The 17,741-nt window shown below is 51.2% G+C and overlaps 1 protein-coding gene across 9 annotated transcripts in view; it reads left to right on the top strand.

The window, feature by feature from the left end:
• The window catches only part of Atxn7l1 (ataxin 7 like 1), a 222,050-nt gene that overhangs the window by 64,772 nt on the left and 139,537 nt on the right, over positions 1–17,741 (top strand). For 8 of the 9 annotated variants that reach the window (XM_013152451.3, XM_005003633.4, XM_063238115.1 and 5 more), the window contains one exon: positions 16,704–16,808. The exons of the other annotated variant lie outside the window; for it this stretch is intronic. In XM_013152451.3, the coding sequence (XP_013007905.1) occupies positions 16,704–16,808 (105 nt within the window). The remainder of the gene's footprint in view (positions 1–16,703; positions 16,809–17,741) is intronic. 9 annotated transcript variants of the gene reach the window in all.

Here is a 17,741-nt window from a genome sequence, read left to right as displayed (position 1 = left end):
CCCTATGCGCCCCAGAAACAAGATGTAGAAAGACCTCTTCCTCAGGAGTGCAGCAAGCTCCAGGCCAAGGAGGGTATATTCCGGCAGATGCTGCCATTGCTAAAGGAATTTGTGGACACCAGAAATCCAAGAATTGTTCTGCACTGCTTCCGACCTGGGAGGAGAGGCCGGAATGGGGCTGCTTTCTGAACTTGTATTAGTTGGCTTTTACTAAATAATGAGCCACCTCCAAAAGCTGATAACATAGAACAGCAGCTCTTGCTTGGCATGATCCAGAGAGCTGGCTGGCTGGTTTGGGTTAGGAACAGAGGCTGGTCTGGCTAGAGGGGCCTATCCTGTCTGTGAGGTGTCAACTCCTGATTGGCTTTGGCTTTGGGGGTCCCCCCAAGCGATTGGTGGAGCACTCTGCCGCATGTGTCTGGGTGGGTCGGGGGGAACCCCCTGCGGGGTCTATGTTTGGTACTGTTTTCCTGCTCTGCTTCCTGAAGGCCATGACGTGAGCAACTTCCTTCCACCATGCCTGTCCGCCATGGTGCTTCTGCCTTGGAGCCAGCTGACTGTGGACTGATTCTCCCAAAACTTAAGACAAAGTAATCCTCCTTCAAGTTGAGGGTGTCGGGTTTTGTGTCCAGCAGCAGGAAAGCTAATACACTTTCCCACCTGTGCTTTCCACTGTCCTGGAAGCAGCCCAGGCTGCCTCATCTGAGGTGCAAAACAAACATATCTTCCCAGTGTGTCTTAGTTTGCTCAGGCTGCTGTAACAAAACCCCACAGGTAGAATGGCTTAAATGAAAGAAAGTGTCTCACACTTCTGTAGGCCGGAAGTGCTGGAGCAGGATGCTGGCACCTGGGTTCTCCCTTCCTGACTTGCAGCTTCTAGTGTTTTCTTCTTCTTCTCATGAGGGCACTAATCCAATCCCAGGGGCCCCATCCTGTGATCTCATTGAAACCTCATGACCTCCTGAAGGCCCTGCCTCCTCACACAATCACTTCGGGGGCCAGGGCTCCTGCAAGTGGATGGGGAGGAGCACAGTTCAGCCCATAGCACCCTACATCTCTCTCTCCTGCTACCTTCCCACCCCCTTTCCTCTCGTCTCTGCTGTTCTCACCCATCTGCAGCAGTGCCCTGACTGCTCACTGCTTCTGCTGTTGACTCTTCCTGGGTCGCCCCTCTAGCCTAGACTGCCTGTAGAACTCCTCTTCATCCTTCGGAACCCACTATGGAGCCTGGTGGAGCTTTCCTTACCCTCCATGCAGCATGAACTCCACACCCCTATTTATTACTCACCCTATCATACTGTGAGCTATGGCCCGGCTCCCTTAGTGCCCTGGGAGCTCCTTGGGGGCAGAAGTCATCTCATGCATTTCTCTGTACACCAAAGCATAGGAAGGAAGGCATTAATGAATGAATGAGTGACTCAGTGGGTCAGCAGTGGGGCAGGACCAGCGACCTTCTCTTTGCCGCGCTCACCTATCCTCAGCACCTTGTGGGCACAAATGCCACCCTCTGCCAGCCCCTAGTCGCCTAGTTCTGAAGCAGCAGGTGCTCCCCATCCCACCTCACAGCACAGGGACGCCCCCAAGATCATATGGACCCCCCATAAAGCGACCCCATCCCCCCCTCAGCCTCTTCCACCTTCTGCCTGCTCTGCACACCTCCTTTGACACCGTCCTGTGCTCTTGGTGTCCACATGATTCAGCCCTGAATTAAATCAGTGTGTTCTGCTGTCCGCCTGGGTCATTGTGTAAATGTGCCTGTGTCCTCCTTGTAGACAGGGACTTTGGTTTTCACATCTGCGCCTCCTCGTCCCTGGACAGTTGGGAAATGCTGTGCTGCAGGTATTCATTCATTCACAGCGGTTACTTTCCACCTCTCTCCCTATGCTGACGTCACCCACAGAGCCAGCGCTTGCCCTGGGAGTGCCCCTTTGCATCTATTCACCGAAGTTTAGGGTTTGCTTTTCTTGGTTTGAGTGGTTTTAGCATGGCTGTGACTTATTTTAAGTGCTCTTCCTGCATCCCGGGAAGCCTCTGTCCCCCAGGCTAGGAAGGAGACTAGGTCACTCTGATCTGCCTTGGTGACCTAACCAGGCTCCACGGCTGAGGGGCGGCCACTTCTGTCCCTCTGACCAGAGCTGGCAGGAGCCTTGACTGTTAAGGCTCAGAGTAGAGGCAGTTCCTGGTCCCTAGCCTGTTGAAATCCCTTTCTGAGATGCTTCCCATTGCCTGGAGGGACAAACCGTACAGGTGGCTCTCACCCTTTCCCCTTCCCATCGATCCCAGTGAGGTGAAGATAATGTAAAGCCGTAGAATATTTCTACCCGAAGGGACCTTGAGATGTCTAGGCCCAGTGCGCCCTTGAACAACTGCATCAGGAAACCCTAGACAGCTTTATTTCCTGGTGCCGGTCCCTGGACCTCAATTCTAGAATCTCCAGGTCCAACAATCTGGCTGGGGCCCAGAAACTGTCCTTTAAAAGCTCCTGAGAGAGTGCTGTTCGGTGAGGCATGGGACCATAAAGCTTATTTTTTCCCAGCCTGGGTGGGGGCTCTGGGGTTCTGAGAGTTCTTGTTCCCTGACAAGGTGGTGACAGAGGCTGGAACTCAGTCCCTCATTCTCCTCACCATAGGTGCAGCCACAAGCTGGTCCTGCCCTGATGGAACTGGGGCACCAGGTGGCAGCCCACAGCGGACACTGAGTCAGGGCCCATGGTTCCAGAGCAGGTGTGCCTCCTATGTCCCCAAGGTGTTCAAGCGTTTAGGGATGGTACAGGGAGGTCCTGTCCGGGTCCAAGCTGGAGTGGACAGTGTGTGGATTTGATGCCCAGGTAGAATGCTAGGGCTAGACCTGAGTCATTAATACAAATAACACCAGGTCCTGTTAGACAGAAAGGGCCCTATCTTCCCTTCCAGCATGAGGCCTTCTAGAAGGATGGGGCCATCCAAAAAGCAGCCACACCCTCACCATGCCCACCACTCACCCTGGAAAGCTGCTAACATTGCAGGTACAAATCCCCCTCCCAGCTGGCTGTGATTCAGGACCAAAACACAGCATTTTAACCAGGAAGAGCAAAGTGCATGCCCTCTGGGCACCCCCAAGGGCACAGAGCCACATTCCTCTGGCTTGCGTGGCTGTTGCTGACAGTATTACAGGAAGGTGGGATCTGGTGAGTGGGAGGCAGGTTGGTCGCACTGTGAAGAAGCTCCCCGGGCATACAGACCTTAAGTAAATAAAAGCACACAAAATAGATTTTTCAAACCATGTCCTTCCCGAGCATAGTAGGATTTACTGAGAAATTGGATTGAATTCTCCTTGACTCACCTGATTGCTGTGTGGAGGAATTCAAAGGAAAGGTCTGTGCTCCCCTACAGCGGGGCCACCACAGGGTTCAGACTGAGTGGTGACCTTTGGGAAGGCCCCCTGGGTGTCTGGACTGCGGGCTGGCGGGAGGGGCCAAGCCCAGCAGGCCGCCTGCCCCTGAGCTCAGAGGTGGGAAACCCACTGTAGGGCTGTGTTATGCCCTGCCATGCACTGCAAACTGGTAGCCAGGGCACCAAGGCTCCTGGGTACCTTGGGGGAACAGGGTTGTTTGCCTAGTGGCGACAAGAGCTTGGCCCCCTCCCTGACTCCCGTCCACCTGGGTATGGAACCTCCATGTGTCATGCGGCTGGCCCCGCACAGGGTTAGAGTCCTGACCATAGAGCACAAAGGAGGTTTTCTGTTGAGCCAAGCCACAAGGATTAAAACATCAGGACATTACTGGGTAGGAACACTTTCAAAAAGCAGGCGTTAGCCAGCCCCAAACCATCCAAGGACCTAAATATAACGCCCTGAGCCGCATGCTGTGGAGTGTGGGCTCCGGCACAGAACTTTCTCTCTCGTGGATGAGAAGCAGAGGCGTGCTGGTGGGCCGCCTCTCTGAGGACGCTCAACGGCCCTGCTCTGTTGTTTCTGCCAGTTTCCGAGGTGTAAGTTCTCCCGCTGTACCATTTGTATGCTACCTCTGTGAAGACGCTGAGCAGAGGGTTGGGAACACACTCACAGTGGCTCTTGAGAGCCAGGCCAGGTGACCCCAGCATGTCACTGAGCTCGATGAGTCCCTAACTCCTGTAGCCAAAGGACAGAGCAGCCCAAGAGGGGCACCTATGTCTGTGTGCTGATCCCCAATTTGAACATGATTATTGTGTGCTGCAAACAGGTACTAATAAATTACACACACACACACACACACACACACACACACACACACACATACAGCTTTGTCAAACTAAATCAAAGATGACCTTCATGTGCAGGACACTTCCCCCTTACCTAATAGAATCTTAAGCAGCAAGATTGTCAGATTGATGCTGAGTGTACCAGTGGTCTCCAACGTATCCCCATCTTAATAGGTGTCTTGACAATGATTGGACAACTTTAGGGGTTACCAGTATCTCTTAGAGAGCTTGTTAAAGTGCGCCCTCTACCCCACCCCCAAATCTGATGCCATAGATCTTGGATGTGGTCCAGGCACCAATGTTTGGTGACCAAATTCCAGGTGGTCATCACTCTGAGAAGCTCTCATCTCCTGTTTACCCACCCTGTGGCTTAGACCAGGGAAAGTTCAGAGTCTAGTGACTTTTTAGACAGTGGCTTCCTTCTCAACACTTGCTATTTTGCTCCAAGGAAAGCAACTTTTTTACGTTCTAACCATGAAAAAAATCAAATTCTAAATCATGTTTATTAAAAGCATCCCAGAGACCAGACACAGATACCTTCCTTACCCATCTCATCCTAACCATGACTGTGATAGCCAACCCCATTTTGCAGATAAGGAAACTGAGACCCAGAGAAATTTCCAAGGAGATGGTGGTGGGATTCAAACCCAGGCCACCTTACTGCAGAACCTGCATTCTAAGCATGACCCGTAGCTGCCTCTGTAAACACGGTGCTCCTCAGGGGGCCTCTGGCTCTTGGCCTTGCTGATGCTGGCTAACATTTGGTTCAATGTCCTGAGCATCACTCGGATGAGGTGTCTCATTAGATCCCAGCAGCAACATGACAGGGAACATGTGACTTCTGCCTGCCAGGAGAGGACAGGTAGATCCCGAGAGGCCCCGTGGAGTGCCGGGTGCTGCCCTGCTCCTAGACATAGTCCTGCAGTGCTGCTCCTTCTGTACCGGCAGCCGCCCGGCTGTCTCCCCAGCAGATCGTGAGGCTGATGTACGGCAGCTTTGAGTACTTGGTGCCCTTTTGGATGTTTGCATGTGTTTCTGGCAGTCGACATGTGTGACTGTTAAAGTGTCTGAGTGTAAATAAAGTGTGGGTGTACAAAGGGGGAAGGCAGAGGTGTCCGCCACAATCTTAAACACCGCACAGAGCAAGCTGAGGGTGGCGGTCAGAGGCGAAGGACTCTGCAATGCAGAAACGGGTCCGTCCCGGAGGAGGCGGCACCAATGTCACCTTGAACAATGTGGAGAATCTCAGCAGTCAGGAAGGGAGGGTGAAGGGTGGAGGAGACCTGGTGGGGCCCCTGGGGTTGGGTCAGACCCCAGGCTCTCACGGACCCTGCCTGGTCTCCTGTCTCCTCTGCACATAGCTAGTTGCATGCTTGACTTGTGATTGAAGATGTGGTGAATTTTCCCCTCCAGCTGACTGATCTTCTTTGCCGTTATCTTGAAACAGCTCTTGATTTCACCTCTCTCTCAGTGGTAGCTTTTTCTTCCTGGGCCTCTCCTCCGCCAACACCATTAGAGCAAGCTGCTGGGATGTGTGACTGGGTCGAGGAGCCTGGATTATGGATGTGATGTCATGTACTCCTCTTTGTGTCCTCTTAGATCAGAGGTATGTTTCTGTCCCCAGGGGCACCGCTGCAGTGGCCCCAGTCCAGCTGGAGTGGCGCTATAAGCATCTCGTTCCTAGGATCCACCAACAGCTTCCCATCTTCTGCTCTCCCAGTGACACTGAGATTCTGGGACAGGGTCACAAAGCAGTTCCTTTCTTCTGCCCCTTGGTCCTCCCAAGTGGATGCACTTCTCTTGTTGGAGCTGAGTGCCACATTTGTCTCTGTGCCCTGGCCGCAAACTGGGGAGGGGGTGTTACAGGCCCTGCCACTTATGTATGAATAAACCCCGGGCAAAGCTTTCTGCCCAGAGACACTAAAAAGTGCCATCGCACCCACAGTGTCCTGCTCCAGACTCTCTAAGTAGGAATCAGCTCACCCCTGCTGTGAGTGAGCTTCATCCTACCTGCAGACAAAACACTGATGTAACCTCCCGCATGGAGCAGAGCTTGAGGTGTCTGTAATGATAGGTGATGGGTGAGGTGACGGGAGTCTTTTGGGGTGTACTTTCTCTTGGCCACCTGGGTTACCCGTCTCCGTCACAGCTTCGGCACAGCATGGATACCAGTAGCTTGGTAGCTGAGGCCTGCCATGAGACAGTGTCACTGGCAAAGTCCTCTTTTGTGCCTCTGCATGTGTCACATGTCCTGAATTCATGAGACACCCTCAAGGAGGCTTCTTTGTGGACTCTGTTTTCACGATGGTCTTGCAACATCATCCAGAAACCTCTCAAATTGTGGTACTGGGATAAGTACATCTTCCTCTGGTGGATAGATACCCTCACTCCTCCTGAAAACATCCCAATCATTTCTAAATTAAAATCTCTGACAGAGAAGAAAACCTGTGGAAACTGCTTCCTCTGTAATTGTCCTTGCTATAGCAGGGCACACTGAATGTGACATATGACTTTCACAGACAACCCCATTGTTTTGCCTTAGGCCCTCCATCTTGTTTTAATCCTGAAATCGTAAAGCATCTCAGCATACGACTCGCAAGAACTAGATGGTAGGCATCAAGTTGTTTGGCACAACTTGTGGCTGCCATTTTTAAGCAAAAAGTCTACTCACGTGTTAGGGAGGTATCTGGGTTCATTTGCCTACAAGGAAAACTTCAATTCAGACTTCCACTTAGCACTGAAGGCATGAACAGAGCGTGATTCACTTGAGCAGATGAAGATAGGCTTGAGGCTTCATCCGTATTCTCATGCAGCTTATAACACAGCTCTTGAAAGCCACCGAACGTTTCTTGCCATTGGTTCTCTTTCCTTGAATTTAAAATTTTATTAACTTATTAAAACCATATCTCACTTGTGTCACCCAAAAATGTAGCATTTGGTGTAGCAATAAAGCAGGTAGAAACCAAGCTACATCTACCTCAGAACCACAGTGCTTCAGTGATATGGTGCTCCAATGATGGATGGCTGGATAGACAGGTACACAGACGCAGGCGGACAGCCTTCACTAACCGCTCCATGTGACATCTGCTTTGTCCGGAGATGCCCAGGGCAGCATGGATGTGGCCTCCACCCCTTTTTCTCTTGTCCCTCCCCCATCTTCTCCTGACACACTTCCTGTTTGTTGGGCCAGTTATCATAATGGAGGAGCTGGAGAAGAACGTAAAGGACTTGTTGGTCCCTCCTCCGGTGAATCAGGGTGCTAGCTCGAGAGGATACACTGTCCTATAAGAAGAAACATGAAAGGAGAGGTTTCCATTGATTTCCCGTGACCCATTTAAGATGTTCTAATAGCACTTTCATGTTCAGCCTGGAAATTCTCTTTGACCATGTCTTGGTGCGTTTTCTCCTGTTATAATGGAATCCCACAGACTGAGTGACTTACAAAGTAAAGAAAGGTTTGTCTTACAGTTCTGGAGGCTGGGAAGTCTAAGGTCAAGGGCCAGCATGGAGTGAGGGCCTCCTAGCTGGGTGATACCATGGTGGAACAGCGCACGTGCAGGAGCGGGTGGGCAGGGAGGGGAGAGGGAGGGGAAGGGGCTGAATTCATCCTTTGGTGAGGAACTCTTAACCCACTCCCACGGTACCTACCCCACTCTGCAGGAATGACATCAGTCCGCCACCCTCATGCCCCAAATCATGTCTTAAAGGTGTCACATCTCAACACTGCTGCATTGGTGGCTAAGTTTCCTACACGAGGACACATTCAAACCATAGCAGACCATAACCTGTTACGTAAGGCAAAACATCACTTCCTTTCCCCAAACCCAGTGCTCTCTTCCCTGAAATGTGGCTACTTCTTCCACCTCACAGAGGTCTCTTTTGGAGGGAAGACACAAGAGAAGGCAGCACAGACTAGATTGCCAGGAGACCAACCAGAACCCAAGAGGTGCTCAGAACAGAAGCAGGACGGGCCACCTGGGATCAGCTGGAAACTGGCCTCTTATAGGCAAGCTCTGAAATGTTTGGCCAGAGATGAGGGTAGGGACACAGACCCGCAAAAGAAGCTCTGAAATGAGTCCAGGAAAAATATGTCCAAGGAGTCCTAGTGAGTCTGAAAATACATGTCACAACTAGTCCTCAACTTAGAGGAAGTACTACCTGAGCATAAAGATGTGAATGAATTTTTAAACAGGTAGGAGAAGCTGGGAGGGGAGTGAGCTTGGGGGTGTCCATTCCGAGGCATTTGTATGCCCTCTGCCTTGTGCCCCTCAGCATGGTAGCCCAGAGGAATTCCCTGCCCTAGACTGACATTTTTCTCTCTGATTGAATCAGAGTAAATGGTGTAATGTATGCTGCAGACTCTTGGGTGAACATGCTGGAACACAAAAGCTGGGCTCTGGGGCCAACTTGACAAGGGTTACAGAACGCTGTCCTGTCCATGCAGCTGGTCACCAAGCCCAGGTAGCCTTTTATGTAGATAGGGTATTGTTGTAAAGGGCAGGCCTAGAGCTAGGAAGTAGGAGATGAAACCACAGGAGGCATCCAGGAAACCCCGCACACTCACCCCAATGCTGGCTCACAGGGGCCCTTGCTGCAGAGGGAGTAGCTGTGTTCCCCAATGGAGGAAGCAGCCCCCCTTCAGGCGCTTGGCATAGAGGGGCACAGGAAGAAAACAATCCTTCACTAACATGGAGGAACCACCTGGAACGCACGGCCTTCCTAGATTCATGTAGCGCTTATCTTCTTAGGGCCTCAGAGAGTGAATACATAGACATAATTATTGACCTCGTCATTTAGATAACAGCCTGGATGTTTGGGCAGTCTGTTACCATTTACTACTTGCCCCTTTGAGAAGGTGAGAAAATGAGGGAGTCTAGAAGCGAAATCAACTTCTTGGGAACTTCAGCCTACTTGCCGTGTTACTGATTCAGCAATGTGTGCCAAACTGCTTGGCTGTGGGGATCTGAAGCGTGGAAGTCCTGATCCCGCCCTCCAGAAGTGGCCCATCCTGTGAGTCCGAGCAGAGACCAGTCACTCACTGTGGCCTTAGCAAAGAGCACACACTGCTGGGTGAGGTCTGGAGACCAGAAGGTCGCCTGTCTTTCCCCCTTTACTATGTGCCAGGGCCTTCGCAGTATGTCACTCGCACCCAGAGGAGGTGGCAGCAGCTCAGAGAAGATTATCCTGCCAACTGGCGGAGTCAAGGTTGAACTCAGGGCTACTGACTCCAGGGCACTGCAACCAGGCAGTGCGTTTTTAAGGCCCTTGTCTCACAGTTCTTGTTCTGCACTCTGGACCACAGCTGGCCCGAGGCCTAAAGCCTGAGAAGGCATCTGCGGACACATTGCTGTTCCTGGCCCCCTTGAATGCATGTGCCCTAAAGTCCTTTTGAGGAAGGGGGACTTGGCTGGCTGCTGGGGTCATTCTGCTTGGTGGATCTGGGTTGGGCAGAGGGAACTGTCACACACGGGGAACTCTTGCATGCTCCCAGTGTCTCCCAGCACTGCCTGGCTGCTGGGCAGGACGAGGCTGGGCCCGGGAGCCTTGGCCTGTGGGAGAAAGGCCTGGCTCCTGTCACTCTGCCCACGCCACCTTGGTGAGGCTGTGGCCTGTGCTGCCGGATTTCTGGGCCCCATTTCAGTTTCCCTTTCTGGACTTCACTGTCCCTGAGGCCCACATTTTCCTCAAGGGGCCTTCAGCATTGTGCTGGGGACACAGGAAGTATTAGGTCTGGTGTTGGTCTTTTTTTTTTTTTTTTTTTTTTTTGTCTTCTTGAGACAGGTTCTCTCTATGCAGCTCAGGCTGGCCTTGAGCTCACTTTGTAGCCCAGGCTGGTCTCGAACTCGCAACAATCCTCCTGCCTCAGCCTCCCGAGTGCTGGGATTACAGGCGTGAGCCACCATGCCCGGCTAGGTGTGGTGTTGTTTTAAGACCCCCAACTTGCTTTTTCTTCTGAATTTAAGGTGATTTTTAGAATTGGAGGAAAAAACCCTCTGTCAGAGCAAAGGAAAAATGTTAGATAAGCCTACAAGTTTTGATTGTGGCATCACTGATTAAAATGCAACTGAAAATTCCACTGGCAAAAGAAAAATTTAAAAACTATAGAATGAACATGCTGTGATTAAAGAGGGGAGAGGAAGGCCCCGAGGACCGTCTGCTCTGGGTCCCAAACTGGATCCACTTGTCAGTCCTGTGTGTCCTTGAGCCCAGAGACCGTTCTTCTGGGTCATTCTGTCTGCCTGAGCCATGTAGGTGGAGCCCACAGTCCACCAAGGTCAACTGCCAGCAGGTCTTTTTTATAGTTTTCCAAGGAAGTCCAGTGGCTCTCTGGCCATGGTCACATGGCTGTCCCTTCCCAGGCCTGCTCGGGTCTGTGAGTGCAGCTGTCTCCCAGGGAGCAGAGCCTGGGGTTGCAGCGGGCTCACATCTGCCCTCTTGGGAAGAGCTTGGAGTGTTGAAATGAACTTACATGCAATCCCATTCCTTTGCATTGCAAAGCTTTAGAAAGGAAGTTGGAAAGTGGAGCTTAAAAATGATTCCCAGTGATGGTATTAGTGCTTGTGCCACCTTGACGTGTGTATAATTCCTGTGGTGACAGAGGTGGCTTCACAACCCTGGAAAAGACTTGTGGAGAGACCGAAGACCATTTGGTGGGGGTTTATTAATTTTCCACAAAGTCAGGATTGTCTGTTTCGCCATCCTCTTTTCCTACCTTGGGGTTTTTCATAGATTGCTGATGAGCTGCTCGGTCACCGTCAAAGCCCAGGCTGACACTTGCGGCTTCTCTGTTGTGTGCACGGCTTGGAATTCCTGCCTGCAGGAGGAAGGAGCTAGTCCTTCCTCACTCTTCTGTGAGTTTTTCATCTTTCACGCTCCTCCCAGTTGTTGCTTCCTATCGTCAACGTCTGGAGCTTTGAAAGACGTCCTGGGGCAAATTCAAAAGCATGCAGCATCTAGTTTGAGCTTGAATCCACGAGACCAGCTGCCTTCCTGTCTTGGAAACAAGTCCTGTCCAAACAATGAATCGGAGGTGTCACCCTGCCCTCTCCTGAACCGCAGCCACTTTCACAGAGTGAATATTGGATATAACTAGAGTTTACACACACATGACTCTGCTTGGCAAAAGAGTCCTCCTTAGAAAGCTGTTCGTCTTACATAAAACGCTACTCCCATTCTGCCAATTTCTTTTTTAGTATCCACATTAGAAACAGTTTACTAACGACAGGGAAATCAGAGTTACTGCTTCACTCCCATAGAAACAGTACTATTGTCCCAAGCCTTGTGTCTCTACATGGTAATTGTAGGGAGAGAGGAGGTCAGAGCCACTCAGAGGCTCCGGGAGCTTCAGCTGAGTCCGGAGTAGGCTGGGAGAGCAGGCCAAGCGGACGCCACAAATGCAGCTGACTCATCATCACTGAGAATCGTAGCAAACGTCCAGGTAGGGAAGTAGAGGGCTGCTTGCTTTGATGGGAGCCCAGGAGCAGCCCATGGGTGATACACTGATGGCCACACACACACACACACACACACACACACACTCTGCCCCGTGGACTTCATATAGCTCTGCATGCTCAACTACCTGGTTCTACTGTGCCTGAGTTCTTGGGTTAATAGCAGTAATTTTATCTTCGTGCAGTGATTTCCTCCCAAGTTCACAGAAGCCTGTCCACAGCCCAGCTCATGGGATGACTGTGTGTGTTCAGTTTTGTAGCCGGTGAAGCTGAGCCAGGGTAGAAGGTGGCGGGGGTGGAGGGAGGGAGGTCCTGGCCAGCCAGGGCCTGGTTAGCATTGTAACAACCAACTCTCCCAGGAAAGAAGTCCTGCTTGGCAGGGGCTGCTGATTTCTATGCCACAAACACAGTAGGTGCCCAGCCCCATCCATAGTTTCAGTTATCTGCAGTCCAAAGATAGGAAATGGAAAATTCTGGAAATAAACAATTCATAAGTTTTCAGTCATGTGCCATTCTAAGTAGCAGGATGAAACCTTGTTACGCCTTGTCCAGAATGTGAATTGGCCCCAGAGTATCCACAGTGTCCGCGCTACTCACCCATTAAGCTCAAGAACCTTAAGACAACTATAAGTCCCCTGACAGTCCATTTTCTGTTGCTCTAAGAGGCTGCTTGAGGCTGGGTGATTTATAAAGCAAAAAGTTTGTTTTGGCTTACTGTTCTGAAGGCTGGAAATCCAAGACCAGGCAGCAGCATCTGCCAAGGGCCTTGTGTTACATCATAACACGGTGGAAGCCAGGTACACACCTGTAATCCCAGCACTTGGACGACTGGAGCAGGAGGGCAGCCTCGAATTCAAGGCCTTGTGGTGAGTTCAAAGCCAGCCTGGAATACAGAGCAAGACCTTGTCTGAAAAACATCAAGACAAACAAACAGAACCACCGTGGAAAAGCAGGACAAGCAGTTATGCATGGAAAACACGAAGGACAAACTCACTTTATAATGTTACCCGGTCTTGCTTTCTCCCATGAGAAAAGCATTCATCACTTAAAACCTAAACACCTTTTTGGTTTGGTTGGGTTGGGTTGGGTTGGGTTTGATTGTACTAAAGGTTTACCCCAGGGTCTTTACACTGAGTTGTATCCCTCGCTCCCCCTTTATTTTTTCTTTTGAGACAGGGTCACTCTGAGTTGCCTGGGCCAGGCTCAAATGTGCCGTCCTCCTGCCTCAGCCTCCCAGGTGCTTGAAAACACAGGTGTATACCACCCCCCCAGCTCTGATCACCTCTTAAACTGTCCCCCACCTCCCAACACAGTGTCAGTGTTGTTTCCAAGGGGACACGCCGGATTTGAACCACAGTGATGTCCCCTCTGTGAGTGAGGTCCTGCTTTAGGATTAAAGAAACACCTCATCCTGCCTGCTCTGTAAATCTCCACCATCAGATTGCTAGCAAATTGCTTTACCTTTGTTCCCGTGCAGGGAAAGCAAAGATGCAGGCTCCACAGGTCAGTTACGAAGCAGAAGCTGATGTTACCACGTCACAGACCCTGGAGGGTGGCTGCACCTGCTGTGGCATCACTGGCTTGTGGCTTCTTTTTTTTTTTTTTTTTGCCCGTCTGGGTTCAGTGCTACACTGGTAAATGTTTAGCCACCAGCTCTCCAAAAGCAAAGCCCTTGTTGGTAGCATTTCTCCATCTCTGTGGTGTGAGTGCTGCCACCGTGACCAATCACTGAATTTCCAGGGGAGGACGTGCGTGGCTGGCTCCCCCACGCTGGTGCGAGCCTGCTGTTCTGGTTTGTAACTGCATACTGAATATTTTACTTAGAGGAGAGAGAGAATATTAATTAGCAGAGCACCTAGCATGGTGCTGGCGTATTAGCCTTCGTCTCTCCCGTTGTCTCTCCTGCATCTTGAGCCCTTATTAATTTATGCAAACTGCATGCCGACCTTAAGTGGGCAGCCATGTGAAGTGGGGTCATCCAGGAGCCGGGCGCGCTCACCTTGCTCGCCACCTGCCAGACTCCTGACCCCTCACACTGTAGAGGTGCTGAGAAGGTCTGCTCTATGCAAGGGGACAGGCAGGGCCTCTCTCTTTCCAGGGGAGACAGCTCTGAGCAGGCAGGTGCACCGAGGAAACTGCCCTGGCGGGAAACCAACAGTCCCAGCAAGTGAAGGCGCATGGGTGGCTGCAGACCAGTCCCGCCCTTACCTGCACTGCGGTGACACAGCAGTGTGTGTGTAGGGAGGGGCTGCCGCGGTGTCCCCCACAGCTGCTCTAGGGGGTACAGTGGACGTGCAGGGACGTGGCTCAGTGCCTGGCTCAAGAGCTGGTGGATTTCAATGATGCTTGTTTTTTTTTTTTAATTTTTTTTAATTATTACATTTTTAAATTTTTAAATGGATTTTAAAATTTTTTTTAATTATTACATTTCTTTTACTCCTTCATACCATGACTTGCAGAAGGGATAAAAGGCAGCTCAATATACTCTTATTGGATGAATAAAAATAAGCCTTAGCCCTCAACAGCTCCTAGTTTTGCATATTCCTGAGTAAAAAATGAAACTTCCAATCTTATATATTAACATAGGTTGCCAGTAATTTTTGCTTCTTATTGCTTTACTTCTTATGGCTTTCCTGTATTTTTTCAAAAGTCTTCTACAAGTGCGGATCATTTCTATTTTTTTAAAAAATGAATATGTACTATAAGAATAAGCCTGCAAATAAAAGTGAAGCAAGGTGATATCAGCGTTGAAGGCTCGGAGGGCGATATGTTGGCTGGGCAGGGTGTCATGCCTGTCCTCCCAGCTACTCAAGAGGCAGAGGCAGAAAGATGGAAAGCTTGAGGCCCACTTAGACACAAGCGCCTATCTCCAAAAGACGGGAGACTAAGAATGTAGCTCAGTGGTAGGATGTTTGTCTGGCATGCACAGGCCTTGGGTTCAAGCCTGGGTACCACACACACTCCAAGGCAACCGGTCCCTACTGTGAGGCTCTGCATGGCTTGAGAAGTCCCAAAGCTGGCCTCCCCGATCTTCGTGCTCTCTCACCTCTCTGCCATGGGCCTCCCCACCTCCAGGCACCAACTAACAGTGTCCCCTCAGTCACCCTCAGGCAGATGGGAGGTGTAGGCAGGAGTGGGAAGAGGCAAGTTCTCCAGCGGGGTAAAAGCAGACCACACCCACCAGCAACCCAGCAGTTAGCAATTCAGCTGGGCCTGTGTCTCCGTCCTTGCCCTGCCCTCCACTCCTGAAACCTGACAGGGACACCTCTCTGGGAGTCCCTGGCCAGGGCCAGGGCCACCCGCTCCGTCACTGCCTCCCCAAGCCAAGGGAGGGTCTCTGCCCCTCTCCATGTGGTAAAGTATGCTGGTCCACCCTGAAGAAAGCACACAGACTCCTGGGGTCTTCATCTAGACCTTTGTTGAGTAACTAACAAGCTTTTCCCTCACCTCCAGGAGCTCGCCTCTTCCTTCTGGCTTAGACTGCCAGTTGAGGGAACCATCATTTGTTTGGGGTTTCCCTCAGAGACCGAGGTTGGATCTGGCATTTCCTCTTTCAAATGAGCAAGTTCGGGAGGTTCTGACAGAGGTGCCTTCGTGCATCCAGTGTTGTCAGTTCTTCCTCCAACCCGGTGCTCAGAGCCCAGGTCACTGGCTTGGGCAGACAGCGAGGAGAAGCAGGAGGAGCTGTCCGGTGCTGCCGTCACAGAGCAGGCCCAGGAGTCTGATGAGGGTTCCTTCAGAACCAACCTTTTTTGTGGGTGACAGTTTTATGAGATATAATTTAGCTCCCGTTCAGTTCCCTCCTTGACAGTGTGCAGTTTGGTGGTAGCTGGTCCCTCCAGGCCCCCACAGCCCTGTCGGTCAGCATGAATGTGGTCATTCTGGACATAGCACGTAAGCGGAAGCAGGTGGTACAGGGCCTTTTGTGTCCAGCTCCTTGCACTCAGCGTCCTGTTTTCAGGGCCCATCCATGTGGTAGCCAGTATCAGTACTTTGTCTCTTTCATGGATGAGGAACAGGATTCTGTCTGTTGGCCATGACAAGTTTTGTGTTTCCATTATCGATGGCTGGGCACTTGGATCATTTCCACTTAGCCATCAGGAGCGATGCTCCACAGGGTTCGTATGAGACATCAGCATGGGTGTCTCTTAGGAGGATGCCATATAACCTTTGGCCAGTGTCTCTCTGATCCCATGTGTCACTAACTTCTTTGCTTTAAAATCCTCAGTAGCCTCCCTTGTTCTGAAAATCCAGTTCAAAATCCTCACCTTGGTCTACACAGCTCCAGCTTCCAGACCTTCCCCACCCCCGCAGTCCTTCCATGGCTTCCACTTGGAAGTTTCTGCACCCTCCTCCTCCTGAGGTCTCAGCGGATGCATCCCTCCTCGTTCTCTGACACTCAGAGGAGGCCGGTCCCTGTTCCCAGGCTCCCCACCACATTACCACCAAGGACGGCCGCTGTGACCGCACATTCTGTGTTTCTGCTCCTGCCATCTTAGGCTCCAGGAGAGCAGAGGCCTTGTTGTGGTTCCCCCAGTTTTTCCAGGTGCCCCACAAGGGCCCGGTTTCCTGCGCACTCAGTATTTACCAGGGTATGATGGGTAACGGTGACAGCATCTCCCTTGTGACAAGGACTCTCAGGCAACTGTGAGGCCGAGCTGACTCCCCTTTCGAGCCCCAGCCCTGTCCTCTCACTCACCTGAAGGGCCGCTGGCACGAGGCATAGGTTTGTGGGAGCCCTTTACCATTTCCATCCCCGGACAGGACCATTCCCATAGCATGTGACTAAAGGTACCCCAACACCACGGACCCCATCAGCCTGCACCCTGTCCATTTCTAGGGTGAAAGAAGGAGGGATTCTTTGAGGTAGTTGCTTCTTTGAGAGCTGGGGAAGCTGCCTTCCCGTTAGCAAAGATGATTGCCTTTCTGCGTGTCTCGTTTGAAAAACTGTCCTTGAGGAAATTCCAAGAGGAAACTGTACACCTTCTGAGACTTAATTGCTTTTTCAAAAAACCCTGTTTTCATCTCCCCACAGATATGCACTTATTTGGCCATTCCCCAGCACATGACGACTTCTATCTCGTAGTGTGCAGTGCCTGTAATCAGGTCGTCAAGCCACAGGTTTTCCAGTCGCACTGCGGTAAGTGGACTCCTACATTCGGCAGTTGCATTGGCAGCCACCACTCGGGGGACAGTCGCCTGTCCCCCAGAGACCCCAAGCAGGGTAGCCCTGAGTCTGCCTTAGCCCAGGGCTGCTGCGGATTCTTCCTGGTGCCGCTGCCTCTGCTCGCAGGGTGACTGTGTTAGGAGCTGCAGTCCTGCGGAAGTGCTGGTCCTGTCACGAGTGAGAAAGAGCCTGCCACTTCTGTTGGAGGTAGATGGGCCCGGCCTGGCCTCTTGCAGGAGCCAAGGGGAGGCGAGAAACTGCTCCTGCAGCCTGAATTCTCTACCAGATTTGGAGGCCCAGCATGTAGGTCATTCATTGGCACCGCCAGGAAATAGCAAGCAGGCAGAAGCTCAGGTTCCACATGCCCTTTTTGAGAATTCCGTTTTTAAAGCAAAATGACAATTAAAAATATCCAGGTGTGTTTGGGAATTCACCCTTCTCTGTATTTGAGCATCCTCACTGTGATCATTCCTTCAGTCCAGCAATCCCTGGACTCCACCCAGGGTTGCTGCTGTGGACATAAGAGCAGATAAGTCCATGTGACTGCTCCCCTCTGGGACAAATCAGCAGCGCCCTGATCTAGACAGGAAATCACTTCGCTGCCCTGGGCGGAAGTCCCCCCCTCTTGGACAGGGAGTTGGGCCAGACAATTTCCAACACTGTCATGTACTGGAAGTCCAGGACAATGTTTCCCAGTCATCTCAATTCAACCCCTTTGGATAAATAAAACCTGAATGTTCTGGTTCACTGTTAAAGGTCCAGAGCACATTCAGTACTGTATCAAAAAAAAAAAAAAGTAACTATAATGTTGAATGTGTTTTTGCAAATTCCATGCATTTCTCCTCATACTGTATTTCTAACTTTCCCACGCACACCTATTTGTTATGTTGTAATAAATAGGCATAA

The sequence above is a fragment of the Cavia porcellus genome, unplaced genomic scaffold (genome assembly GCF_034190915.1).
Source record: "Cavia porcellus strain 051 isolate PalLab524CR breed Dunkin Hartley unplaced genomic scaffold, mCavPor4.1 scaffold_2, whole genome shotgun sequence".
NCBI classification, from domain to species: Eukaryota; Metazoa; Chordata; class Mammalia; order Rodentia; family Caviidae; genus Cavia; species Cavia porcellus.
This window is presented reverse-complemented; position numbering and strand designations above follow the sequence as displayed.